Here is a 27,452-nt window from a genome sequence, read left to right on the forward strand (position 1 = left end):
GAGCCCTGTGCAGTGGCTCCCATGAAGCTGGGCCCTTCAAGTGTCTCCCTGGCACTCTGGGAGCGAGAAGCTCGGTGAGTAGTTGCCAGCACCAGGGCAAACATTTAATGAGGTGTGAGGAAAGAGGGAAGCCTCTTTAAACGTCATGTCACCTCTCTATGAGGTCATCTTGCCCCCACCTTAATAAAGGGGTTGCCAAAGTGCCAGCAACTAGTCCGGAAGCTTCCTGCGCCTGGAGTGCCACGGAGAGACTCGAAGGGCATTCGGACAGTAACCTATGCAGGGAAATCAGGCAGGGACTGCCAGCCTTTGGTGGCTTTGGGCAGTGCGCTGCAAAGCCCAAAGGATGAATCCAATGATCCGTCTGGGACGGAAGAGGAAATACACAGAAAAAATGAAAGACCTCAACAACCAACCCCCTCGTAAGCGTCCCAGGCTGGATGAGATGGAGCGGCTGAAAAGGAAGAGGAAATACACAGAAGAAATGGAGGACCTTGATGGCCACCCCCCAAAAAGCGTCCAAGGCTGGATGAGATGGAGCGGCTGAAAAGGAAGAGGAAATACACAGAAGAAATGGAGGACCTTGATGGCCAACCGCCCAAAAAGCGTCCAAGGCTGGATGAGATGGTGCGGCTGGGGAGGAAAAGGAAATACACAGAAGAAATGGATGACCTTGACAACCAACCCTCCAATAAGCGTCAGAAGGTGGATGATGCACAAATGAAACTGGACCCACTGACAAAGTTTTTGCGGACCATCAGGGCGTGGGTTGATGTTAACAAAATGGTGGCAGTTTGGTACAGATACCCACCAACAGCACTGGCGCAAGGCATCAGAGTTGAGCCTGAGAAGAGCAATGTCCAGGCCACTGACAGATGCCCACCAACAATGTCAGTGAGGACCATCGAGGTGCGAAATAAGATGATTCATGTCCAGGTCATGAGCAGACGCCCACTCATAAAAGAAAATGGGGGCAGACCATCAAGGGACAGCCTGAGAAGAATGATGTTCAGCCGTGGATGGAGTTGAGAGGAGTGACTGTGGACTTACCACAGGTAGGAAGTGTAGGTACATTAGTGCAGCTGGCCCCTGCTTGCCTTTTGCTTGCCACCCATACAAGACCTGTGAACTTTCAAGTGTTGTTTGAGCCCTCCTTTCCTGTCCTGCGCTGAGCGCAGGAGGCTATCTGAGAACCTCAAATGTAAGGTCTAAGACAATAAAATTTGTTACTTCGTTAGTTAGAATTTACAGTTAGGGTTCCGGAATTAATTAGCAATTACAGCTTGACTTCATAAGGTATTTTATTGACTGATGTTGTAAAGGAATGACAGTAATTTGTGGTTCTGGTGCTGAAATCAATCCCTGTTAAAGTATTTTCAGGTGTCACATACCAGGTATGGAAGTACTCTGAACTGTATACCGTGTTCTAGCTATGGGCTCATTAATTCAAAATTGTAAAAGGCTCTTAATTTTTCACTCCATATAACTTATCTCTCCACTGGGTTAAAAGTATTTTGGAACATTTTTGCTAGTGGTTTGCATTCCAAAGTGGTATCAAACATATTAAATATAGATGGTGCTTCCATAAGGCTAATTTCATAAGCTGAAACCAATTCTGAATCAAATCTCTGCAAGGATGAATTTAAGCAGGTAAACCGCAAAACTGTTTAAAAGCAATGGAAAAGTCCACTGCAGAAAAAGAACCTACCCCCCACCTTTCTCTGTACATTTCCAAAGGGCAAGGAAGGCCCAGAGATGTGGTGGCTCCTCTGGAGGATGCTCCAGAGCAGAAGTTTCTCATAGCTGCTCTTGACTCTCAGGCAGTGCGATTTCCACGTGGGATCACAATCTACACGTGAATCCTGTAGCTTAATTTTCATAGCTCATCATTTTGTAGGTGTTAAGCAGGCAGCTGTGAGACAGTCTGTGCAGTATGCTGCTATGTGAAGCGTTCTGTGAACGCACCTCAGAAAGTCACCGCTGAAGATGGAGCTCTGGAACATAGCAATTAACTGTAAACGACAAAAGTGTTGATGAATGCACGTGTATTAAAATTTCTAAATCTCATTGCAGAGTTACAAATCTTCAGCCAGAAGAATGTTAGCTGCTGACGGGAGGATTTTGCCTGGGAGCGCTGGGTGGCTGCAGTCGTGCAGACAGAATCCTGTCGTACCATCTAGTGGCCTGCTGGGATAGCGCACCCTGTGGAAATTGCCCTTCCTCTGAATGAAGCAGTTATTGTTGATACGTTTATTTTTTAATTATTGGAATTAAATTGTGAATTATTTAATTGTTAAAATTAAACCTGTGAAACTTTTAATTATTAAAATTACTTGTGAAACCCAATAGAAAGGAGTTTACTGTGAATTTCTTGGGTGAAGGGACGATATCAAGAATGCCATAGGTGCTGATTTAAAGCGGAAAGCGTGGAAAAAAGGAGGTAGAACATATTCTGCTTCATGCAGACCAGTGTGGTCAGCCAGATAAGCTTGGTGTGGGCATCAGAAGCTTCGCTTGATGTACATTACTCTCACTAAAGCGTAACAGTCAATACTGTAGTGGGTTTACGTGGCAAGGTTTTGGTAGCAGGGGGCCATAGGAGTCGCTTCTACGAGAAGAATCCAGAAGCTGCCCCATGTCAGGTAAGGGCCCTGCCGCTGGCCAGAGCCGGGCCAGTAAGCGATGTTTTTGCGCCTCTGTGAGAGCAGATTTAAGAAAGGGAAAAAAACTTCTGTGGAACAGCAGCTGGGAGAGCAAGGAGTGAGGACCAGCCCTGCAGCCCCCAAGGTCAGTGCAGCAGGAGGGCAGGAGGTGCTCCAGTCACGCAGCAGCAGTTCTCCTGCGGCCTGTGGAGAGGCCCCTGGTGGAGCAGGCTGTCCCCCTGCAGCCCATGGGTCCCACATGGAGCAGATCTCCACGCTGCAGCCCATGGAGGAGCCCCCGGTGGAGCAGGTGGATGTGGCCTGGAGGAGGCTGCGGCCCATGGAGAACCCCCGCAGGAGCAGGCCCCGGGCCGGAGCTGCAGCCCGTGGAGAGGAGCCCACGCAGGAGCAGGGGGCCTGGGGGGAGCTGCCGCCCGTGGGGGACCCGTGCTGGAGCAGTTTGCTCCTGGGGGATGGACCCCGTGGTATGGACCCATATCTGGAGCAGTTGTTGAAGAGCTGCTGCCTGTGGGAAGCCCACGCCAGATCAGTTTGGCAAGGACAGCATCCTGTGGGAGGGACCCCACAGCACAGGGGATGAGAGTGACCAAGAAGGAGCAGTGGAGACAAAGTGCTATAAACTGACCACAAACCCCATTCCCCCACACTGCTCAGGGAAAGGAGGTGGAAGAGGGTGGATGGGGAGGGGAAGGTGTTTTGTGTTTTCGGTTTCTTTCCTTTGTTTCTCACTTCTTTAGTAAAGTTTATTGCTTATTACTAACAAGCTATCTCCCCACTCTGAGTCTGCTTTGACCATCATAATGATTGCTGAGTGATCGCCCCATCTTTATCTCAACCCTCGAGTCCTTATCATTGTATTTTTCCCCCTTTCCTTCTGAGGAAGGGGGGGTGAGAGAGCAACTGGGGTGATGCTCAGCTGCCCACCCATGTAAAACCACCACAATATGGCTGTCCACAAGAAGACTCAAGTAATGCTCCAAATAAGTGTAAATAAACTGAACAGTATCAAAGACTGGGTCATATTCAGGTAACTGTATTCCTGTTCTTTCAGATACAAAGACTGTCCACACAATGAGTTTCTTCATTCATAGAAACCCTGCCATTAGCTATTAGAACACATTAGCTTGGGTGTCCAAAGTATTTGTGAAAGTGAACCTCATCCCATTGGCCTCTGCCCATCGATCCAGCCTGTCTAGGTCCCTCTGCAGGGCCTTCATCCCTTCCGGCAGATCAATACTTCCCCCCAAATTGGTGTCATCTGCAAACATTCTGAGGGTGCACTCAATTCCCTCATCCAAATCATCAACAAAGATGTGAAAGAGGATGGGCCCCAACACCACTCATGAGCGGTCGCCAGCTGGATTTCACTCCATTCACCACCACTCACTGGGCCCGGCCATCCAGCCAGTTTTTAACCCAGCAAAGAGTGTACCTGTCCAAGCCACGGGCCAGGCTGAGCTCGTGCTCGGCTTTAGCCTTCCTGATTTTTTTCTCTGCGTATGCTGGCAACTTCCTTGTACTCTCCCCGAGTTGCCTGTCCCTTCTTCCACCAGACGTAAACTCTCTTTTTCTCCTGGACACTCAGCAAAATTTCCCTGTTCAGCCACGCTGGTCTTCTTCCCCGCCAGCTCATTTACAGCACACAGGGACAGCCTGCTCCCGCACTTTTAAGACTTCCTTCTTGAGGAGCATCCAGCCTTCCTGGACCCCTCTGCCCTTCAGGACTGACTCCCAAGGGACCCTTCCTACCAGTGTCTTGAACAGCTTAAAGTCTGCCCTCCGGAAGTCCAGGGTAGCAGTTTAACTGACGCCCCTCCTGACTTCACCAAGAACAGAGAACTCTACCATTTTGTGGTCACTCTGACCAAGGTAGCTCCCGACCACCACATCTCCCACCAGTCCTTCTCTGGTAGGTAGTCCTTCTCAGCAAACCAGCTGAGTCAGGAAGCTGTTTTCCATGTACTCCAGGATCATCTCTATTGAGCCTCATTTCATCCCCATCCCCCTTCATACCTAGTTTAAAGCCCTCCCAATGAGCCCTGCCAGCTCCTGGGCTAGGATCTGTTCCCCCCCTTGAAACAGGAGGGACCCATCTGCAGCCATCAGGCAAGGTGAAAGGCATGAGCAGAATGGATCAAATACAACAGTAGCACAACCAATTTCAGCTCTGTCAGAATCCGCTCAGTTCCTTCAAGAGCAACATAAGGAGCAAATGAAAGAGATGAAGTGGAGAAGACTGTTTCTAAGATCTGTGGTAAGGATGAGCAAAACGATGCTGGGTGTACTCAGTATCTGCCCCCTCTGCCACGAAGGGGCCTCCTGTGATGTCAGCTGCCACCTACTCTCGTGCCACCTCAGTGTATGCTGGCACCCACCTCATAAAAAGGGCTGCCCTGTAGCTGGCAACCTCTTGCCAAGTTCCTAGTGCCTGGAATTCAAGGAGACTTGGAGTAGACACGGTGCAGGGAAATCAGGCAGGGACTGCCAGCCTTTGGGTGGTGCGCTGCAAAGGCCAAAGGACGGATGTAATGATCCGTCTGGGACTGAAGAGGAAATGCACACAAGAAATGGATGGCCTCGACGGCCAACCCCCCCGGTAAGCATCCAGCGCTGGATGAAATGGTGTGGCTCAGGAGGAAGAGGGAGTCCACCCAAGAAGTGGATGACCTCCATGGCCAATCACCCTGTAAAGTGTCAAAAGATGGCTGAAATTGTGCTACTAGGGACAAAGAGGAAATCCACCCAAGAAATAGATGCCCTCAACGGTCAACCCCCCAGAAGGTGTCCATAGATGGATGATGGGGAAACGATGGTTGGGAACCCACTGAAAACATGGGAGCAGACCATCGGGGGCTCGGCTGAGGAGAACAACATCCGGGACTTGGGCAGACGCCCACCAACAAAGTTGGTGCAGACCACGCCACCCAAGAAATGGATTGATGGATTCTCCCCCTCCTTATTCACTGACCTTGGTGACTGCAGGGCAGTTTACCACTCCTCACTCTCCCAGCTGCTGTTGCCCAGAAGGTTTTTTATTTTTATTTTATTTTTATTTTTATTTCTATTATTTTTTTATTTTTATTTTTATTTTTATTTTTATTTTTATTTTTATTTTTTTATTTTTATTTTTATATTTTTATTTTTATTTTTATTTTATTTTTATTTTTATTTTTATTTTTTATTTTTTATTTTATTTTTTTCTTTCTTAAATCTGCTCTCCCAGAGGTCCAACCAGCATTGCTCATGGCTTGACTCTGGCCAGCAGCGGGTCTCTTTGGAGCCAGCTGGAACTGGCCCTTATCTAACGTGGGGCAGCTTCTGGACTCTTCTCACAGAGGCCACCCCGGCAGCCCCCTGCTACCAAAACCTTGCCACGTAAATGCAATACAGCTCCTTTCTGAACCCTGCCACAGATATCACAGGAAACACCACATCAGAATGTAACAGCCTCAACCCTGGTTCTCCACATCAAAAAGTAGAGCGGGGGAATTGCCCTTCTAATCTTCTTCTATTTTCATTGAAAATATTCAATGAAACTGGGTCTAATAAAATCCTGTGCAAACTTCTCCATAACTTAATCCATTTTGATTCATTAGGGCATGTGTTTATTTTCATGTTATGCCATAAACTTCCTAATAAAGATCATTCAAACTCCTTTTTAATTGCAGAAATCCAGAACATATTGCATGAAGTTCTTGAAATCAAAATACATTGCGTGTATTGCTCGTACATCCACTGATTTTAAGCATAACCGCTTAAAAGTAAACAAGATCGTAAGACTTGTGCATTGTAAGCCCAGGTTTCCAACTCTTCATAGGCCTACTATTACCTAAATGTTTCACAAAAGTTAATTAAGTTCCCAAATCCTGCCAGGTCTGGTTTTATCACCAAACGGAGATATCTAACTAGCACAGAACAGGATGGGCCTGATGAGGCCTCCTGAGGGAGCACTGAGGGACCTAGCCCAAGTAGTCTCCCTCCGCTTCTCTCCTGGGCCTCACATTCTTCTCTGAGCAGCAGAAAGGGGCAGTGGGGGTGGAGCTGCCTCTGTCTTCAGCCATGCCTCCGACCGCTGAAGATAGGAGGAGCTGGAGACAGCAAGGGCCCATCAGTCATCTTGGCCTCTGACTGCAGACCCAGTCCCACAGGCCGCCCTGGCCTTGGCGTCCCTGTGGTGGGCTCACACAAGAGCCCTGTGCAGTGGCTCCCATGAAGCTGGGCCCTTCAAGTGTCTCCCTGGCACTCCGGGAGCGAGAAGCTCGGTGAGTAGTTGCCAGCACCAGGGCAAACATTTTAATGAGGTGTGAGGAAAGAGGGAAAGCCTCTTTAAACGTCATGTCACCTCTCTATGAGGTCATCTTGCCCCCACCTTAATAAAGGGGTTGCCAAAGTGCCAGCAACTAGTCCGGAAGCTTCCTGCGCCTGGAGTGCCACGGAGAGACTCGAAGGGCATTCGGACAGTAACCTATGCAGGGAAATCAGGCAGGGACTGCCAGCCTTTGGTGGCTTTGGGCAGTGCGCTGCAAAGCCCAAAGGATGAATCCAATGATCCGTCTGGGACGGAAGAGGAAATACACAGAAAAATGAAAGACCTCAACAACCAACCCCCTCGTAAGCGTCCCAGGCTGGATGAGATGGAGCGGCTGAAAAGGAAGAGGAAATACACAGAAAAAATGGAGGACCTTGATGGCCAACCCCCCAAAAAGCGTCCAAGGCTGGATGAGATGGAGCGGCTGAAAAGGAAGAGGAAATACACAGAAGAAATGGAGGACCTTGATGGCCAACCGCCCAAAAAGCGTCCAAGGCTGGATGAGATGGTGCGGCTGGGGAGGAAAAGGAAATACACAGAAGAAATGGATGACCTTGACAACCAACCCTCCAATAAGCGTCAGAAGGTGGATGATGCACAAATGAAACTGGACCCACTGACAAAGTTTTTGCGGACCATCAGGGCGTGGGTTGATGTTAACAAAATGGTGGCAGTTTGGTACAGATACCCACCAACAGCACTGGCGCAAGGCATCAGAGTTGAGCCTGAGAAGAACAATGTCCAGGCCACTGACAGATGCCCACCAACAATGTCAGTGAGGACCATCGAGGTGCGAAATAAGATGATTCATGTCCAGGTCATGAGCAGACGCCCACTCATAAAAGAAAATGGGGGCAGACCATCAAGGGACAGCCTGAGAAGGATGATGTTCAGCCGTGGATGGAGTTGAGAGGAGTGACTGTGGACTTACCACAGGTAGGAAGTGTAGGTACATTAGTGCAGCTGGCCCCTGCTTGCCTTTTGCTTGCCACCCATACAAGACCTGTGAACTTTCAAGTGTTGTTTGAGCCCTCCTTTCCTGTCCTGCGCTGAGCGCAGGAGGCTATCTGAGAACCTCAAATGTAAGGTCTAAGACAATAAAATTTGTTACTTCGTTAGTTAGAATTTACAGTTAGGGTTCCGGAATTAATTAGCAATTACAGCTTGACTTCATAAGGTATTTTATTGACTGATGTTGTAAAGGAATGACAGTAATTTGTGGTTCTGGTGCTGAAATCAATCCCTGTTAAAGTATTTTCAGGTGTCACATACCAGGTATGGAAGTACTCTGAACTGTATACCGTGTTCTAGCTATGGGCTCATTAATTCAAAATTGTAAAAGGCTCTTAATTTTTCACTCCATATAACTTATCTCTCCACTGGGGTTAAAAGTATTTTGGAACATTTTTGCTAGTGGTTTGCATTCCAAAGTGGTATCAAACATATTAAATATAGATGGTGCTTCCATAAGGCTAATTTCATAAGCTGAAACCAATTCTGAATCAAATCTCTGCAAGGATGAATTTAAGCAGGTAAACCGCAAAACTGTTTAAAAGCAATGGAAAAGTCCACTGCAGAAAAAGAACCTACCCCCCACCTTTCTCTGTACATTTCCAAAGGGCAAGGAAGGCCCAGAGATGTGGTGGCTCCTCTGGAGGATGCTCCAGAGCAGAAGTTTCTCATAGCTGCTCTTGACTCTCAGGCAGTGCGATTTCCACGTGGGATCACAATCTACACGTGAATCCTGTAGCTTAATTTTCATAGCTCATCATTTTGTAGGTGTTAAGCAGGCAGCTGTGAGACAGTCTGTGCAGTATGCTGCTATGTGAAGCGTTCTGTGAACGCACCTCAGAAAGTCACCGCTGAAGATGGAGCTCTGGAACATAGCAATTAACTGTAAACGACAAAAGTGTTGATGAATGCACGTGTATTAAAATTTCTAAATCTCATTGCAGAGTTACAAATCTTCAGCCAGAAGAATGTTAGCTGCTGACGGGAGGATTTTGCCTGGGAGCGCTGGGTGGCTGCAGTCGTGCAGACAGAATCCTGTCGTACCATCTAGTGGCCTGCTGGGATAGCGCACCCTGTGGAAATTGCCCTTCCTCTGAATGAAGCAGTTATTGTTGATACGTTTATTTTTTAATTATTGGAATTAAAATTGTGAATTATTTAATTGTTAAAATTAAACCTGTGAAACTTTTAATTATTAAAATTACTTGTGAAACCCAATAGAAAGGAGTTTACTGTGAATTTCTTGGGTGAAGGGACGATATCAAGAATGCCATAGGTGCTGATTTAAAGCGGAAAGCGTGGAAAAAAGGAGGTAGAACATATTCTGCTTCATGCAGACCAGTGTGGTCAGCCAGATAAGCTTGGTGTGGGCATCAGAAGCTTCGCTTGATGTACATTACTCTCACTAAAGCGTAACAGTCAATACTGTAGTGGGTTTACGTGGCAAGGTTTTGGTAGCAGGGGGCCATAGGAGTCGCTTCTACGAGAAGAATCCAGAAGCTGCCCCATGTCAGGTAAGGGCCCTGCCGCTGGCCAGAGCCGGGCCAGTAAGCGATGTTTTTTGCGCCTCTGTGAGAGCAGATTTAAGAAAGGGAAAAAAACTTCTGTGGAACAGCAGCTGGGAGAGCACGGAGTGAGGACCAGCCCTGCAGCCCCCAAGGTCAGTGCAGCAGGAGGGCAGGAGGTGCTCCAGTCACGCAGCAGCAGTTCTCCTGCGGCCTGTGGAGAGGCCCCTGGTGGAGCAGGCTGTCCCCCTGCAGCCCATGGGTCCCACATGGAGCAGATCTCCACGCTGCAGCCCATGGAGGAGCCCCCGGTGGAGCAGGTGGATGTGGCCTGGAGGAGGCTGCGGCCCATGGAGAACCCCCGCAGGAGCAGGCCCCGGGCCGGAGCTGCAGCCCGTGGAGAGGAGCCCACGCAGGAGCAGGGGGCCTGGGGGGAGCTGCCGCCCGTGGGGGACCCGTGCTGGAGCAGTTTGCTCCTGGGGGATGGACCCCGTGGTATGGACCCATATCTGGAGCAGTTGTTGAAGAGCTGCTGCCTGTGGGAAGCCCACGCCAGATCAGTTTGGCAAGGACAGCATCCTGTGGGAGGGACCCCACAGCACAGGGGATGAGAGTGACCAAGAAGGAGCAGTGGAGACAAAGTGCTATAAACTGACCACAAACCCCATTCCCCCACACTGCTCAGGGAAAGGAGGTGGAAGAGGGTGGATGGGGAGGGGAAGGTGTTTTGTGTTTTCGGTTTCTTTCCTTTGTTTCTCACTTCTTTAGTAAAGTTTATTGCTTATTACTAACAAGCTATCTCCCCACTCTGAGTCTGCTTTGACCATCATAATGATTGCTGAGTGATCGCCCCATCTTTATCTCAACCCTCGAGTCCTTATCATTGTATTTTTTCCCCCTTTCCTTCTGAGGAAGGGGGGTGAGAGAGCAACTGGGGTGATGCTCAGCTGCCCACCCATGTAAAACCACCACAATATGGCTGTCCACAAGAAGACTCAAGTAATGCTCCAAATAAGTGTAAATAAACTGAACAGTATCAAAGACTGGGTCATATTCAGGTAACTGTATTCCTGTTCTTTCAGATACAAAGACTGTCCACACAATGAGTTTCTTCATTCATAGAAACCCTGCCATTAGCTATTAGAACACATTAGCTTGGGTGTCCAAAGTATTTGTGAAAGTGAACCTCATCCCATTGGCCTCTGCCCATCGATCCAGCCTGTCTAGGTCCCTCTGCAGGGCCTTCATCCCTTCCGGCAGATCAATACTTCCCCCCAAATTGGTGTCATCTGCAAACATTCTGAGGGTGCACTCAATTCCCTCATCCAAATCATCAACAAAGATGTGAAAGAGGATGGGCCCCAACACCACTCATGAGCGGTCGCCAGCTGGATTTCACTCCATTCACCACCACTCACTGGGCCCGGCCATCCAGCCAGTTTTTAACCCAGCAAAGAGTGTACCTGTCCAAGCCACGGGCCAGGCTGAGCTCGTGCTCGGCTTTAGCCTTCCTGATTTTTTTCTCTGCGTATGCTGGCAACTTCCTTGTACTCTCCCCGAGTTGCCTGTCCCTTCTTCCACCAGACGTAAACTCTCTTTTTCTCCTGGACACTCAGCAAAATTTCCCTGTTCAGCCACGCTGGTCTTCTTCCCCGCCAGCTCATTTACAGCACACAGGGACAGCCTGCTCCCGCACTTTTAAGACTTCCTTCTTGAGGAGCATCCAGCCTTCCTGGACCCCTCTGCCCTTCAGGACTGACTCCCAAGGGACCCTTCCTACCAGTGTCTTGAACAGCTTAAAGTCTGCCCTCCGGAAGTCCAGGGTAGCAGTTTAACTGACGCCCCTCCTGACTTCACCAAGAACAGAGAACTCTACCATTTTGTGGTCACTCTGACCAAGGTAGCTCCCGACCACCACATCTCCCACCAGTCCTTCTCTGGTAGGTAGTCCTTCTCAGCAAACCAGCTGAGTCAGGAAGCTGTTTTCCATGTACTCCAGGATCATCTCTATTGAGCCTCATTTCATCCCCATCCCCCTTCATACCTAGTTTAAAGCCCTCCCAATGAGCCCTGCCAGCTCCTGGGCTAGGATCTGTTCCCCCCCTTGAAACAGGAGGGACCCATCTGCAGCCATCAGGCAAGGTGAAAGGCATGAGCAGAATGGATCAAATACAACAGTAGCACAACCAATTTCAGCTCTGTCAGAATCCGCTCAGTTCCTTCAAGAGCAACATAAGGAGCAAATGAAAGAGATGAAGTGGAGAAGACTGTTTCTAAGATCTGTGGTAAGGATGAGCAAAACGATGCTGGGTGTACTCAGTATCTGCCCCCTCTGCCACGAAGGGGCCTCCTGTGATGTCAGCTGCCACCTACTCTCGTGCCACCTCAGTGTATGCTGGCACCCACCTCATAAAAAGGGCTGCCCTGTAGCTGGCAACCTCTTGCCAAGTTCCTAGTGCCTGGAATTCAAGGAGACTTGGAGTAGACACGGTGCAGGGAAATCAGGCAGGGACTGCCAGCCTTTGGGTGGTGCGCTGCAAAGGCCAAAGGACGGATGTAATGATCCGTCTGGGACTGAAGAGGAAATGCACACAAGAAATGGATGGCCTCGACGGCCAACCCCCCCGGTAAGCATCCAGCGCTGGATGAAATGGTGTGGCTCAGGAGGAAGAGGGAGTCCACCCAAGAAGTGGATGACCTCCATGGCCAATCACCCTGTAAAGTGTCAAAAGATGGCTGAAATTGTGCTACTAGGGACAAAGAGGAAATCCACCCAAGAAATAGATGCCCTCAACGGTCAACCCCCCAGAAGGTGTCCATAGATGGATGATGGGGAAACGATGGTTGGGAACCCACTGAAAACATGGGAGCAGACCATCGGGGGCTCGGCTGAGGAGAACAACATCCAGGACTTGGGCAGACGCCCACCAACAAAGTTGGTGCAGACCACGCCACCCAAGAAATGGACTGATGGATTCTCCCCCTCCTTATTCACTGACCTTGGTGACTGCAGGGCAGTTTACCACTCCTCACTCTCCCAGCTGCTGTTGCCCAGAAGGTTTTTTATTTTTATTTTTATTTTTATTTCTATTTTTTTTATTTTTATTTTTATTTTTTTATTTTTTTATTTTATTTTTATTTTATTTTTATTTTTTTATTTTATTTTTTTCTTTCTTAAATCTGCTCTCCCAGAGGTCCAACCAGCATTGCTCATGGCTTGACTCTGGCCAGCAGCGGGTCTCTTTGGAGCCAGCTGGAACTGGCCCTTATCTAACGTGGGGCAGCTTCTGGACTCTTCTCACAGAGGCCACCCCGGCAGCCCCCTGCTACCAAAACCTTGCCACGTAAATGCAATACAGCTCCTTTCTGAACCCTGCCACAGATATCACAGGAAACACCACATCAGAATGTAACAGCCTCAACCCTGGTTCTCCACATCAAAAAGTAGAGCGGGGGAATTGCCCTTCTAATCTTCTTCTATTTTCATTGAAAATATTCAATGAAACTGGGTCTAATAAAATCCTGTGCAAACTTCTCCATAACTTAATCCATTTTGATTCATTAGGGCATGTGTTTATTTTCATGTTATGCCATAAACTTCCTAATAAAGATCATTCAAACTCCTTTTTAATTGCAGAAATCCAGAACATATTGCATGAAGTTCTTGAAATCAAAATACATTGCGTGTATTGCTCGTACATCCACTGATTTTAAGCATAACCGCTTAAAAGTAAACAAGATCGTAAGACTTGTGCATTGTAAGCCCAGGTTTCCAACTCTTCATAGGCCTACTATTACCTAAATGTTTCACAAAAGTTAATTAAGTTCCCAAATCCTGCCAGGTCTGGTTTTATCACCAAACGGAGATATCTAACTAGCACAGAACAGGATGGGCCTGATGAGGCCTCCTGAGGGAGCACTGAGGGACCTAGCCCAAGTAGTCTCCCTCCGCTTCTCTCCTGGGCCTCACATTCTTCTCTGAGCAGCAGAAAGGGGCAGTGGGGGTGGAGCTGCCTCTGTCTTCAGCCATGCCTCCGACCGCTGAAGATAGGAGGAGCTGGAGACAGCAAGGGCCCATCAGTCATCTTGGCCTCTGACTGCAGACCCAGTCCCACAGGCCGCCCTGGCCTTGGCGTCCCTGTGGTGGGCTCACACAAGAGCCCTGTGCAGTGGCTCCCATGAAGCTGGGCCCTTCAAGTGTCTCCCTGGCACTCTGGGAGCGAGAAGCTCGGTGAGTAGTTGCCAGCACCAGGGCAAACATTTTAATGAGGTGTGAGGAAAGAGGGAAAGCCTCTTTAAACGTCATGTCACCTCTCTATGAGGTCATCTTGCCCCCACCTTAATAAAGGGGTTGCCAAAGTGCCAGCAACTAGTCCGGAAGCTTCCTGCGCCTGGAGTGCCACGGAGAGACTCGAAGGGCATTCGGACAGTAACCTATGCAGGGAAATCAGGCAGGGACTGCCAGCCTTTGGTGGCTTTGGGCAGTGCGCTGCAAAGCCCAAAGGATGAATCCAATGATCCGTCTGGGACGGAAGAGGAAATACACAGAAAAAATGAAAGACCTCAACAACCAACCCCCTCGTAAGCGTCCCAGGCTGGATGAGATGGAGCGGCTGAAAAGGAAGAGGAAATACACAGAAGAAATGGAGGACCTTGATGGCCAACCCCCCAAAAAGCGTCCAAGGCTGGATGAGATGGAGCGGCTGAAAAGGAAGAGGAAATACACAGAAGAAATGGAGGACCTTGATGGCCAACCGCCCAAAAAGCGTCCAAGGCTGGATGAGATGGTGCGGCTGGGGAGGAAAAGGAAATACACAGAAGAAATGGATGACCTTGACAACCAACCCTCCAATAAGCGTCAGAAGGTGGATGATGCACAAATGAAACTGGACCCACTGACAAAGTTTTTGCGGACCATCAGGGCGTGGGTTGATGTTAACAAAATGGTGGCAGTTTGGTACAGATACCCACCAACAGCACTGGCGCAAGGCATCAGAGTTGAGCCTGAGAAGAACAATGTCCAGGCCACTGACAGATGCCCACCAACAATGTCAGTGAGGACCATCGAGGTGCGAAATAAGATGATTCATGTCCAGGTCATGAGCAGACGCCCACTCATAAAAGAAAATGGGGGCAGACCATCAAGGGACAGCCTGAGAAGGATGATGTTCAGCCGTGGATGGAGTTGAGAGGAGTGACTGTGGACTTACCACAGGTAGGAAGTGTAGGTACATTAGTGCAGCTGGCCCCTGCTTGCCTTTTGCTTGCCACCCATACAAGACCTGTGAACTTTCAAGTGTTGTTTGAGCCCTCCTTTCCTGTCCTGCGCTGAGCGCAGGAGGCTATCTGAGAACCTCAAATGTAAGGTCTAAGACAATAAAATTTGTTACTTCGTTAGTTAGAATTTACAGTTAGGGTTCCGGAATTAATTAGCAATTACAGCTTGACTTCATAAGGTATTTTATTGACTGATGTTGTAAAGGAATGACAGTAATTTGTGGTTCTGGTGCTGAAATCAATCCCTGTTAAAGTATTTTCAGGTGTCACATACCAGGTATGGAAGTACTCTGAACTGTATACCGTGTTCTAGCTATGGGCTCATTAATTCAAAATTGTAAAAGGCTCTTAATTTTTCACTCCATATAACTTATCTCTCCACTGGGGTTAAAAGTATTTTGGAACATTTTTGCTAGTGGTTTGCATTCCAAAGTGGTATCAAACATATTAAATATAGATGGTGCTTCCATAAGGCTAATTTCATAAGCTGAAACCAATTCTGAATCAAATCTCTGCAAGGATGAATTTAAGCAGGTAAACCGCAAAACTGTTTAAAAGCAATGGAAAAGTCCACTGCAGAAAAAGAACCTACCCCCCACCTTTCTCTGTACATTTCCAAAGGGCAAGGAAGGCCCAGAGATGTGGTGGCTCCTCTGGAGGATGCTCCAGAGCAGAAGTTTCTCATAGCTGCTCTTGACTCTCAGGCAGTGCGATTTCCACGTGGGATCACAATCTACACGTGAATCCTGTAGCTTAATTTTCATAGCTCATCATTTTGTAGGTGTTAAGCAGGCAGCTGTGAGACAGTCTGTGCAGTATGCTGCTATGTGAAGCGTTCTGTGAACGCACCTCAGAAAGTCACCGCTGAAGATGGAGCTCTGGAACATAGCAATTAACTGTAAACGACAAAAGTGTTGATGAATGCACGTGTATTAAAATTTCTAAATCTCATTGCAGAGTTACAAATCTTCAGCCAGAAGAATGTTAGCTGCTGACGGGAGGATTTTGCCTGGGAGCGCTGGGTGGCTGCAGTCGTGCAGACAGAATCCTGTCGTACCATCTAGTGGCCTGCTGGGATAGCGCACCCTGTGGAAATTGCCCTTCCTCTGAATGAAGCAGTTATTGTTGATACGTTTATTTTTTAATTATTGGAATTAAAATTGTGAATTATTTAATTGTTAAAATTAAACCTGTGAAACTTTTAATTATTAAAATTACTTGTGAAACCCAATAGAAAGGAGTTTACTGTGAATTTCTTGGGTGAAGGGACGATATCAAGAATGCCATAGGTGCTGATTTAAAGCGGAAAGCGTGGAAAAAGGAGGTAGAACATATTCTGCTTCATGCAGACCAGTGTGGTCAGCCAGATAAGCTTGGTGTGGGCATCAGAAGCTTCGCTTGATGTACATTACTCTCACTAAAGCGTAACAGTCAATACTGTAGTGGGTTTACGTGGCAAGGTTTTGGTAGCAGGGGGCCATAGGAGTCGCTTCTACGAGAAGAATCCAGAAGCTGCCCCATGTCAGGTAAGGGCCCTGCCGCTGGCCAGAGCCGGGCCAGTAAGCGATGTTTTTTGCGCCTCTGTGAGAGCAGATTTAAGAAAGGGAAAAAAACTTCTGTGGAACAGCAGCTGGGAGAGCACGGAGTGAGGACCAGCCCTGCAGCCCCCAAGGTCAGTGCAGCAGGTGGGCAGGAGGTGCTCCAGTCACGCAGCAGCAGTTCTCCTGCGGCCTGTGGAGAGGCCCCTGGTGGAGCAGGCTGTCCCCCTGCAGCCCATGGGTCCCACATGGAGCAGATCTCCACGCTGCAGCCCGTGGAGGAGCCCCTGGTGGAGCAGGTGGATGTGGCCTGGAGGAGGCTGCGGCCCATGGAGAACCCCCGCAGGAGCAGGCCCCGGGCCGGAGCTGCAGCCCGTGGAGAGGAGCCCACGCAGGAGCAGGGGGCCTGGGGGGAGCTGCAGCCCGTGGGGGACCCGTGCTGGAGCAGTTTGCTCCTGGGGGATGGACCCCGTGGTATGGACCCATATCTGGAGCAGTTGTTGAAGAGCTGCTGCCTGTGGGAAGCCCACACCAGATCAGTTTGGCAAGGACAGCATCCTGTGGGAGGGACCCCACAGCACAGGGGATGAGAGTGACCGAGAAGGAGCAGTGGAGACAAAGTGCTATAAACTGACCACAAACCCCATTCCCCCACACTGCTCAGGGAAAGGAGGTGGAAGAGGGTGGATGGGGAGGGGAAGGTGTTTTGTGTTTTCGGTTTCTTTCCTTTCTCACTTCTTTAGTAAAGTTTATTGCTTATTACTAACAAGCTATCTCCCCACTCTGAGTCTGCTTTGACCATCACAATGATTGCTGAGTGATCTCCCCATCTTTATCTCAACCCTCGAGTCCTTATCATTGTATTTTTTCCCCCTTTCCTTCTGAGGAAGGGGGGTGAGAGAGCAACTGGGGTGATGCTCAGCTGCCCACCCATGTAAAACCACCACAACATGGCTGTCCGCAAGAAGACTCAAGTAATGCTCCAAATAAGTGTAAATAAACTGAACAGTATCAAAGACTGGGTCGTATGAAGGATGAAGGAATATAGGGATGCTGTTCGTGTTTGTAGGGAGAAAATTCGTGTGGCCAAAGCCCAACTAGAGTTGAAGCTGGCCATGTCTGTGGGAGACAATAAAAAAGGGTTTTTTAGATATGTGAACAGAAAAAAGAGAACCAAAGAAAACATAGGTACGCTAGTAGATGGGGAGGGTCTCCTCACAGACAATGACATAGGCAAAGCAGAGACGTTTAACACCTTCTTCGCCTCTCTCTTCAACGCTGATGATGGGCTTCGGGACCCAGGGTACCCTGAGCTGCAGGACCATGACAGTGGGAATGACAAACTCCCAATCGACCCTGAACGGGATTTGCTGCTCCACCTGAATCCATACAAGTCCATGGGTCCGGATGGGATTCGTCCCGGGGTGCTTAAAGATCTGGCAGATGTCATCGTGGGACCTCTCTCAATCATTTTTCAACAATCTTGAGAATCTGGTGAGGTCCCATTGGACTAGAAGCTGGCAAATGTTGTGCCAATTTTCAAGAAGGTTAAGAAAGAAGACCGTAGCAATTACAGGCCTGTCAGTCTCATGTCAGTGCCTGGTAAAATTATGGAGAGGATGATCCTTGAAGTTATTGAAGCGCACCTGGGGGACAATGCAGTCATTGGTCCCAGCCAACATGGGTTCATGAGGGGTAGGTCCTGCCTAACAAATTTGATTTCCTTTTATGATAAGATTACCCATCCAGTCGATCAAGGGAAAACAGCTGATGTGATCTTTTTGGACTTCAGCCAAGCTTTTGACACGGTTTCCCATAGGATCCTACTGGACAAAATGTCCAGGATACAGCTAAACAAAAACATCATACGATGGGTGAGCAATTGGCTGACGGGCAGGGCTCAAAGGGTTGTGGTAAATGAGGCCACATCTGGCTGGCGGATGGTCACTAGTGGGGTCCCTCAAGGCTCCCTTTTAGGGCCAGTCCTCTTCAATGTTTTTATAAACGATTTGGATGTAGGACTAGAAGGTGTTTTGAGCAAATTTGCTGACGACACCAAACTTGGAGGAGTTGTGGACTCGGATGAGGGTGGAAACGCCTTGCAGAGAGATCTGGACAGATTGGAGAGCTGGGCGATCACCAACCACATGAAGTTTAACAAAAGCAAGTGCCAGGTCCTGCACCTGGGACGGGGCAACCCTGGCTATACGTACAGACTGGGCGACGAGACGCTGGAGAGCAGCCCTGCAGAGAGGGACCTGGGGGTTGTGGTTGACAGCAAGTTGAGTATGAGCCAGCAGTGTGCCCTGGCAGCCACCAGGAGGGCCAACCATATCCTGGGGTGCATCAAGCACGGCATTGCTAGTCAGTCAAGGGAAGTGATTGCCCCGCTCTACTCTGTGCTGGTGCAGCCTCACCTTAAGTACTGTGTGCAGTTCTGGGCACCATAGTACAAAAAGGACATTAAACTGTTGGAGAGTGTCCAGAGGAGGGCGATGAAGATGGTGAAGGGCCTAGAGGGGAAGACATATGAGGAGCAGCTGAGGTCACTGGGCCTGTTCAGCCCAGAGAAGAGGAGGCTGAGGGGGGACCTCATCGCAGTCTACAGCTTCCTTGCAAGAGGGAGTGGAGAGGCAGGTGACCTATTCTCAGTTATCACCAGTGACAGGACCCACTGGAATGGTGTGAAGCTGAGGCAGGGGAAGTTTAGGCTGGACAGCAGGAAGAGGTTCTTCACCGAGAGGGTGGTTGCACACTGGAACAGGCTCCCCAGTGAAGTAGTCACTGCACCAAGCCTCTCTGAATTTAAGAGGAGATTGGACTGTGCACTTAGTCACATGGTCTAAACTTTTGGGCAGACCTGTGCGGTGCCAGGAGTTGGACTTGATGATGCTTATGGGTCCCTTCCAACTCAGGATATTCTATGATATTCAGGTAACTGTAGTCCTGTTTGAGATACAAAGACTGTCCACACAATGAGTTTCTTTATTCCTAGAAACCTCAACATTAGCTATTAGAACATGTTCACAAGCTAATATATTAGCATTGTGAAGTATTAGTATTAGAACATATTAGTATTTGTGGAAGTGTTGAACCATACTTTGTTTTAATGTCAGCTATTGCACATACATAATCTTTGAGAAATGATCTTCTATTGAAACTCAGCTGTCTTCTTATCCCAAGCTATTTAATAGTAACATATTAAACACAGAAATAACACCCTTCTAGTGAGACTGGTTGACAGATTTGATACAGTAACCTAGACCATCTGCAAACCCATGTATGATGACTACAACCATGACAAAGCTACAAGTTTTACTCCTATGGTTTTTGCAAGGTACCAATCAGAGGAGGCAGCTGAACTACATTTTCATTGGAATTTCACACGCCCTAGTTACATTTACATTTCATTTTCATTAAAGGCTTATTAGAAGTAAATAGGTTGCAGGCGTAACCCAAATGCAGTTGCTCCTTACCCATCCCTCCTATGTGGGTAATATAAGAACTCTCCCCAAAACATCAGTAACCTCAACATCTTGCTCTTCAGAGATTTGTACAAAGTTGTGCAGCTTTTTGTTAAGGCATAAAATATATTTCAAGATAACATTTCAGCTGAAATTTCAAAGACCTTATGTCAAGCTAATACTCTGTGCAGACTTCCATTTTGTACTATCAGTTATTACCGGAAGAAATCCTAATAGCTTCATGCTCTTGGCAATGCGATGTGAAGGTAGAAGCACTTCAAGGTATCATCTCGCTTTCATATTCTTTGAGCTGGATACATTCCTGCAACTTGAGAAATTTTGTTTGACTGGTTGTGCAAGTTGGTGTCCTTGTATACAAACCAAATATTTCCTCCCCACAAAACCATATTAAGTAAGCCAAATACCTGTAAGTTAAGAGAAAAAAGGTGAGTTTAGGCTTAAAAGAACTCCCACACATCAAGAACACAGAATATGACTTCAAAACAAGCCAGAAACAATAGCTATCTCTGGAACCTCTAACTGGGAGGAGACACTGGCACATGCTTTCAAGTATTACAGGGTATTTTAAATAGACTTAAAAAAGAGTCAGATAGTCAACTTATTCCATACAAAGGACAAAGTTCTACAAGTTTTCTTCAGTCCCTCAGTACCCCTGCATATGCAGAGCACGATTGATTATTGGGCCAACAAATTATAACAGTTCTAAAGAGCAGAATTTACTAGGAGAATCATACAGTGAGCCTCATTTGCCCTGCTGTGAGGAAGAGTTCTGTCTATGAATGAGCACTCCATACCAATCTTTGTCTTATGAAGGAACCTCTAATGTGTGAAAGTTCACAAAAGTTCATGCACTTAAAAAAAAAGCTAGGCTCAGCACCAAATGGAGAGCAGGAAGCATAATGTTTCCTCCGTACTTACATAAGTCAGCAAGCCATTTGGGTGGCTGAGCAACATATGAAGGCGCTCTAGGCTAGAGACAGAAATAGTATGGCAACTTAAGTGTGTATGGAACTATCATATCTAGTAATTCTAAAAGACAGACCCTGCAAGTTATTTCTGTTCATTTCCTTGAAGAAGTTTCCTTTAAAAATAAGGAATACCAGTCAATGTTTGCCACTGTATTAATAGGTCTGAATGACTGATATCCCATAAAGCAATCTTAAGTTGAAGCAACACATATCAGTAGAATAGGATTGTCAGGTACTATTGACTAATTCTGTAACACATTTATTGTACATCATACAGTGCAAGAAATACATACCACAGACACATTCAGAGTTCCCATTCTAGTCACAGAAACAAAGTGACAAGTTGTTCCTGGTGCGTTGCAAGAGTCAATTTGTGAAATAATACTGGCCCCCGTGGATATTTTGATGTCAGCAAGTGCCTTTGCCCAAGCAGAAGTACTGACTAGCCACAGAAAGGTTATTATGACAGTGACAAGTAAGTCCTACAGAAGAAAAGCATTCATTATAAGGTTTTAAAAAATTGCATGAATGTACACAAGAAAATAAGGCAGAGACTATATCAGTTATATCAAAATAACCACATCAGTACTAACAAGCCCAAGCACATTTAGACATTAACAGTACTGCAATTACAACACAAGTTATAATCTGTTGATTATCAACTACAGAACTGTGTATGCCTTTTGTATTTATCAAGCATAAGCAATCTGATCCTTCGGAAGAAGTTAGTTTCTAAATCAGATGCCTGACACTTGTTATAAAAGTTTAAGTTGAAGTTTCACAAAGCTAGGGTACCAACAGGGAGAAGAAAGCAGATGATTTAAGACTAGATCGCTGATATGCAAAGGCTTGGCTTGAAAGGTCACAAGATCCATTTTTGGACATGCTCTGGAATGTCTCATCCTGACGATCAAGGATTCAGTATTTAAGGTGAGTAAAATTCACAGGATAGCAATTTCCCCTCTGCTACTCACATCTGCACAGCAGGTGCTCTACAGATGGCAAGTTCCTAGTGACTAACAGAAGAGGCTCCCCCTACAGACCAAACGTATATTCAAATACAGGATAACGAAGGTGTGTAGACACTGTTCACTTAAGAATGAACTTCATTCCAGTCTTTGACTCAGTAACAGGATAACATGCCACAGATTTCCATTTTCTGCTAAAGCGCTGTAGCCACTGATGCAAGACATTTGGTTCAAGCTCCACCTATCTTTCAGAAATACTGAATATTCATAAATTAATTCAGGTATTCTTGTGTTAGCACTATTTCCCATCTCTTTATGTTTTTAAAGAAGACATTAAAATATCGTAGTATTGTAGTATCACTTACAGTTAGTGGAAACTTGCTATTGTGTTGATACACATGCTTATATCCAACGTAAACAACAAGGGCAGCAATGCAGTAGAGTAATACCAACACTGCAAGTGTAACAAAGAACTGCGCAGAAGAGGAGAAGTTGCCCACGAGATAGCTGTCAGTCCAAGTACCACCACAGCGTTTTGGATCTGGTGCATTAAATACAATAGTATTCAGCCTGGAAAAGATGATACTTCATGTGGTTAGAGCTTGCTATACAGCAAAAACATCACAGTCATGCCTCTAAACTACAAACTGATGAAAAGGCTGTTAAGATTGTGTTGTTTTGCTGATTAAATCAATTTTGCAGCTTTTACACTCTGCTAGGATATAGTTTAAGGCAGAGCAATTTAAGGCAGTAACAGAATCAGTTGTCCGCTCTAACTACTTGTTTCTGTAGGGCACTGAAAATCACAATGCTTTGAGCAGTTGTAACTAAATATTCACTTTTTTTTAAAAGCTGCCACAGAGAAAGTCAGGGGAGTTTACTTTATATATCTGAATTAACAGTGTAAGCAATCATGAAGAAAAAGACACATGAAAGTAAAGATAATCAGCATGTAATGACTAATAACTGAAGAGATAACACTCACCTGAATGGATATGCAAAAGCAGCTGTTACAGTTTTGTTCACCACACCCTTACAGGAAACTAAAAGGGTAGTTTCACCATGAAAGCCTCCGCAGGTTGCAAAAGCAAAAATGGAAAAAATCTACAGAAGTTCACACGTAGCCATATTAGTATACATCACCAGAGCTCAGATGAAACAAATCCAAACTTTTGGCAAAAATAGCTAATGAAAGAGTAAGCAAAGGATGAAGCTAGTGATGGGAAAGCATTATGTGATGTCAAGAGGGAATGGAAATGTTGAGTTTCTATAACCAAGAAGAGAGAGCAACATAACTAGTAAGGCAATTTGAAAGTTTGTTTGCATTTTTCTCAGCTTTATAGCAAAGTACCTTTTAAAATTTGAATGCTTACAGGAAAAGCCAGCACACCACCTCTCAGTTAATAAGCATTTTTAGGAGTCTCAGACACCCACAGCTGTGCATTAAAGCAGCTGGAAGCTGCACACTCGAAGCATCTCTAGCTCTTGCTTTCCCTTTGTTCACTAGCAAAGCCTCAACCCTCCAGTGAGGAGAACACAAGATTCCAACACTGGGCAGCACAAGTTACTATAATATTTGTAATTAACACATAATCCTATTAATCTACAGAACTGCTTTCTTCCCTCCCAGCCAGAAGAGCAGCTTTGTTGAGCAGCCACCAGCAGCAAGACAAAGCAGAGAGCCAGCAGCCTGTTAACACACACCTCATCAGGCCTGCCCCACTAATGCACGGGAGCAAAGCGAGGCCCAGGCCAAAAGGAGAAACAGCCCCACGAAGGAAACAAGGCCTCCCCCAGAGCCTTCCCAGCCCCACTCACCCACTGAAGGACCTTTATGAAGCCCAGGGGCTCCAGCAGCATGCCAATGTCCACCTGCAAACCAAACATCCTGAAAGACACCAGAGCAGCCTGCAACAACCACAGAAACCCACACCAGGGCCACCTTCCCTAAGGCACCCCTTTATAGGGCCAGTGGCCCTGCTCCACCCCACCCTACCCCACCAATTATGTCACGCTGGAGGTAGCCCCATCCAGTTACCTCATACTGGGATGGCCCTGCCCCTTGTTATGTCACACTGGGGTCCATCAGCCTCAAATTCGAGGGAAAGTTCAGCTGTGTGGGGTGGTTGCTGTTGCCATGGAGGGCCTTGTCTCCAGGTGGGGATCCTGCTTGGGGAAGCAGTGCAGTAAGAGACACAGGAAGGAACAGCTTCGGCCATTTTGTGAAATACGACAGCAGTGACTACGCCAGGAGGCCGAGGGGGATGTGCTCAGCTGAAGTTTGGTGAAACCACAGTGAGGCCCTGAGTGCTGTGGTGTCAGGGCTGTGTGTCCTCGTGGCCAAGCCATGCATTAGGAACAACGGGTAGTGGCCAAAGGACAAGCATGCTTCAGAGTGCCCTGTGTGCCATACCTGGATTTGGGACTTACTGATCTTATTAGATCTTATTAGAGTAGTCAGCCATGCTTTGGGCAGGGGACTGGGTGAGGTGATCTCCAGAGGTCCCTGCCAACCTGAGTGACTCTGATTCTCCAAGTCAGACAGGCCTGACATGCACTGTCCTCTTTCACACCGTACCCCACGCAAGAGAAGTCAAACTGCACACAAAATACTGTCCGCTTTTTTTTTCTTTTTTTTTTTTTTCCCCATTTCACGTGATTGTTCCCTGCATTTGCTGCCCTTTTGTGAGCACCAGGAGATGGCAGGCATTTTGAATATTTTGACAAGAAATATTGAAAACATCAGCTTTTGTTGTGCAGGAAGTTCTCAGTTATGAATAATAATTGCAACAAAATACCACTGATTTCTTACAAATGCACAGAAGCCCAGACATCAGTGGTGAATCTTCTCATGGACTTTCCTGGTTTCTGTATTCCCTCCACTTCTCGCCTGTGCTGCTTTCTGTCCTTGCAGTGCCACACGCTCTTTTTTCCTCGTGAAATAAAGTGTCAAACACTTCCAGGAGTTGCTGATCCAGTGAAGTAGGAAAGAAATGGCAGCAAAGCAAACCAGGAATAGCAGGGAAATGTAGCTGGGGGGGTGCTATACAGAATAAGATATGGCTGTTAGACTTCACTGCCAGTGGCTGAGCAGGGTTGCAGAGGCACCTGGAGAGAGGTGCTACTGGATCAGTCCTGGCCTGCACATATGCAGTCTCACATCATGTGTTGGCCCAAATAGGTGTTGCTGGGTGCCAAGTGCCCTCCTGGATGGTCTTTCATATGCCTGAACAGGAACAGCTGTTGTTTCTTTTTAATTGTTTACTGTAAAGAATAAAACCCTCTTTTTTCCTTGTCGAGTCCTTATAAAATATTCCTGTGTTAGTTGTACAGCTCTCCATTTGCATTACAGTCGCTAATGTCTCAGAACAAACCATCACACTCTGAGTCTTAGGCAATGTGGTTCATCTTTCTTCCTACCCAGTACGAATATGCAGAGATGAGAGACTGAGCAGCCTGCTCACCACGAACTATGCATGCTGTCACCCTCCAGAAAATGTGAGGTGATTAGAGCTAGCTCAACCTCCAGTGAAAGGAAGAGGAGCTCCCACATGTGTGCCCTGTGAGTCAGAACTGCTGTACTGCCAGCTCCCTGGGAAGAAGAGCAGGTGAAATTCCACCGTGGGTTTGCCAGTCAAATTACTGTCAGGGTCACACAAAGGTAGAGCAGTGCTGTTCAGGTACCATGCCCAGAGAAAGCTGGTCTCAGCTTGTGGGACAAGTGGGCTCTGCAAATCCCAGTCAGAATTTACCTGCAGTTCTGGTTAACCTTCACAGCCTCCTTGCTACATTTCACAGACCTTTGGTGATCCCCAGTGCTGAGCAACTGTAATAATTAGACTTTCCTGAATTAAATCTGCAACAGATGTTACTGCTGTGAATAAGTTGTGGGAAGCTGGCCAAGGGTGGTAATTCATACGAAGCTGCCAGGCTGGGTAGTACTTCTGAGAACGGTAGCAAAGAGTCAGGCTTTCAACTAGCCTGGGGTTGCTCTGCTGTGAGGCATTGGCAGCAGGGTATGACAGTCTCACACAGTTTGCTTCTTCGTTCAAGGAGAATTTTCTACCCCAGTTTCCTGTGTGGCGAGCAGGAGAGGTACTGAGATCAGCCTGCTGCTTTGAGCTCCTGGAGGCAGTCCAAATTTAAAGCTGTGAAAAGGATGGTTCGTTCTTTTCTTTCACTGCTGCATTACAAATACAGCTGCTGCCCAGCCTGGCAGCCTCCTCCCTGGCTGGTGGCTTCTGCTTTGTTCTCATTTGTGCTTGTGAGCATTAGATGAACTGCACAGATGAAATACAGTCAATCCCCAGCTGTCAAATTTTGATGTGCCCGTCCCTGAGGGTTATATAAACTCTTAAAATGAATAGAAGAGGCTCCTTTATTACAGGGAAATGATGTTGTTGATACTTCAAAATTCAATGAATTAGTGTCACTGATTCTATTTATACCAGTATCTGTAAACTGCTTTTAAATCTGATGTAGCTCTACGCTTGCCAGCCTTAATATTAACGTAGTTACTAATGTGTGATCTTGCTGTTCAACAAGCAAGAATTGTTCAACAATTTGTAAGATCAACTTACAAATTAGTTACTAGTTACAAGTAATGACTAGTTGGCTTTTGTATTGGAAATCTCCAAGAATATGCATCTGTGGATACAAAACACAAATGGTGCAGAGTGTGCTGAAGGGTGAGAGCATGTGCATAGCAGATGCCACTTGCGGAGCTTTCCTTGGAGGAGCGAGGCTGTTCTGCAAGCACTCAGATGGGATAAGGTGCCAAACCTCTCAGCACTCCAGCAGTGTGCAGGCATCATCAAGCACATGCTAGAATTCATTTTTGAAATGTAGTATTGTCTTTTTCTGTCTGTGTATGCCTTGAAAGCACATAAGCGATCAGCTGTTCTGTGGAGCAGGCTACTAAAACACTCCATACAATTAAAAATGACAGCAAGGTATCACAGGAGTGGGAGTCCCCAGCACAGCAGGGACCAAAACCACCAGTCTGCAGAACTGCACCTTGCATTTCCAAATGAAGGTGACAAGTTGACAAAGGAGATTGTCTGGACTGTCTATGTGTGCTCTGGCGTGGTTTTGAACACATGGAGCCTTGAGAAAACTCCATCTCTTGCAAATACGTTGCTCAGCCCAGCATCAGACCTCTAGCAGCTCAGGCTCTAGCTGTCTGCCTGGGCCTTCATCCCACAGCTTTAGGGGTGGTTTAGATATGTTTAGAATCACAGAATCATTAAGGCTGGAAAAGACCTTCAAGATCATCTGGTCCAACCACCTCCCTACCACCACCATCACCCACTAAACCATGTCCCTAAGCACCACGTCCAACCTCTCCTTGAACACCCCCAGGGACGGTGACTCCACCATCTCCTTGAACAACCCGTTCCAATGCCTGACTACTCTTTCTGAGAAGAAATGTCTCCTAATTTCTAACCTAAACCTCCCCTGGTGCAACTTGAGGCCATTCCCTCTAGTCCTATCGCTAGTTATCTGTGAGAAGAGGCCGACCCCCAGCTCCCCACACCTTCCTTTCAGGCAGTTGTAGAGAGCAATAAGGTCTGCCCTGAGCATCCACTTCTCCAGACACAACAACCCCAGTTCCCTCAGCCACTCCTCATAGGACTTGTGCTCCAGGCCCTTCACCAGCTTTGTAGCCCTTCTCCAGACATGCTCCAGGGCCTCAATGTCTTTCTTGCAGTGAGGGGCCCAAAACTGA

General features: G+C 47.1%; 1 protein-coding gene and 2 long non-coding RNA genes across 3 annotated transcripts; 2 read left to right on the top strand and 1 right to left on the bottom strand.

Moving 5' to 3' along the window:
- The first annotated feature begins 7,658 nt into the window (after positions 1-7,658).
- On the top strand, positions 7,659-9,197 carry LOC121063787. Its single transcript, XR_005816209.1, has 2 exons — positions 7,659-7,908; positions 8,928-9,197. It is a non-coding gene; the product is annotated as an uncharacterized LOC121063787 (long non-coding RNA).
- Positions 9,198-14,615: 5,418 nt separating this feature from the next.
- On the top strand, positions 14,616-15,992 carry LOC121063788. Its single transcript, XR_005816210.1, has 2 exons — positions 14,616-14,703; positions 15,723-15,992. It is a non-coding gene; the product is annotated as an uncharacterized LOC121063788 (long non-coding RNA).
- Positions 15,993-19,471: 3,479 nt separating this feature from the next.
- On the bottom strand, positions 19,472-23,704 carry SYPL1 (synaptophysin like 1). The gene is made up of 5 exons (XM_040544620.1): positions 23,543-23,704; positions 22,710-22,828; positions 22,090-22,294; positions 21,050-21,238; positions 19,472-20,192 (listed from the first exon to the last, which is right to left on the bottom strand). The coding sequence occupies exons 1-5, from the start codon at positions 23,609-23,611 to the stop codon at positions 20,064-20,066; spliced, it is 711 nt and encodes a 236-aa protein (XP_040400554.1). The 5' UTR covers positions 23,612-23,704; the 3' UTR covers positions 19,472-20,063.
- Positions 23,705-27,452: the final 3,748 nt, after the last annotated feature.

Source organism: Cygnus olor, chromosome 1 (assembly GCF_009769625.2).
Source record: "Cygnus olor isolate bCygOlo1 chromosome 1, bCygOlo1.pri.v2, whole genome shotgun sequence".
Lineage (NCBI taxonomy): Eukaryota > Metazoa > Chordata > Aves > Anseriformes > Anatidae > Cygnus > Cygnus olor.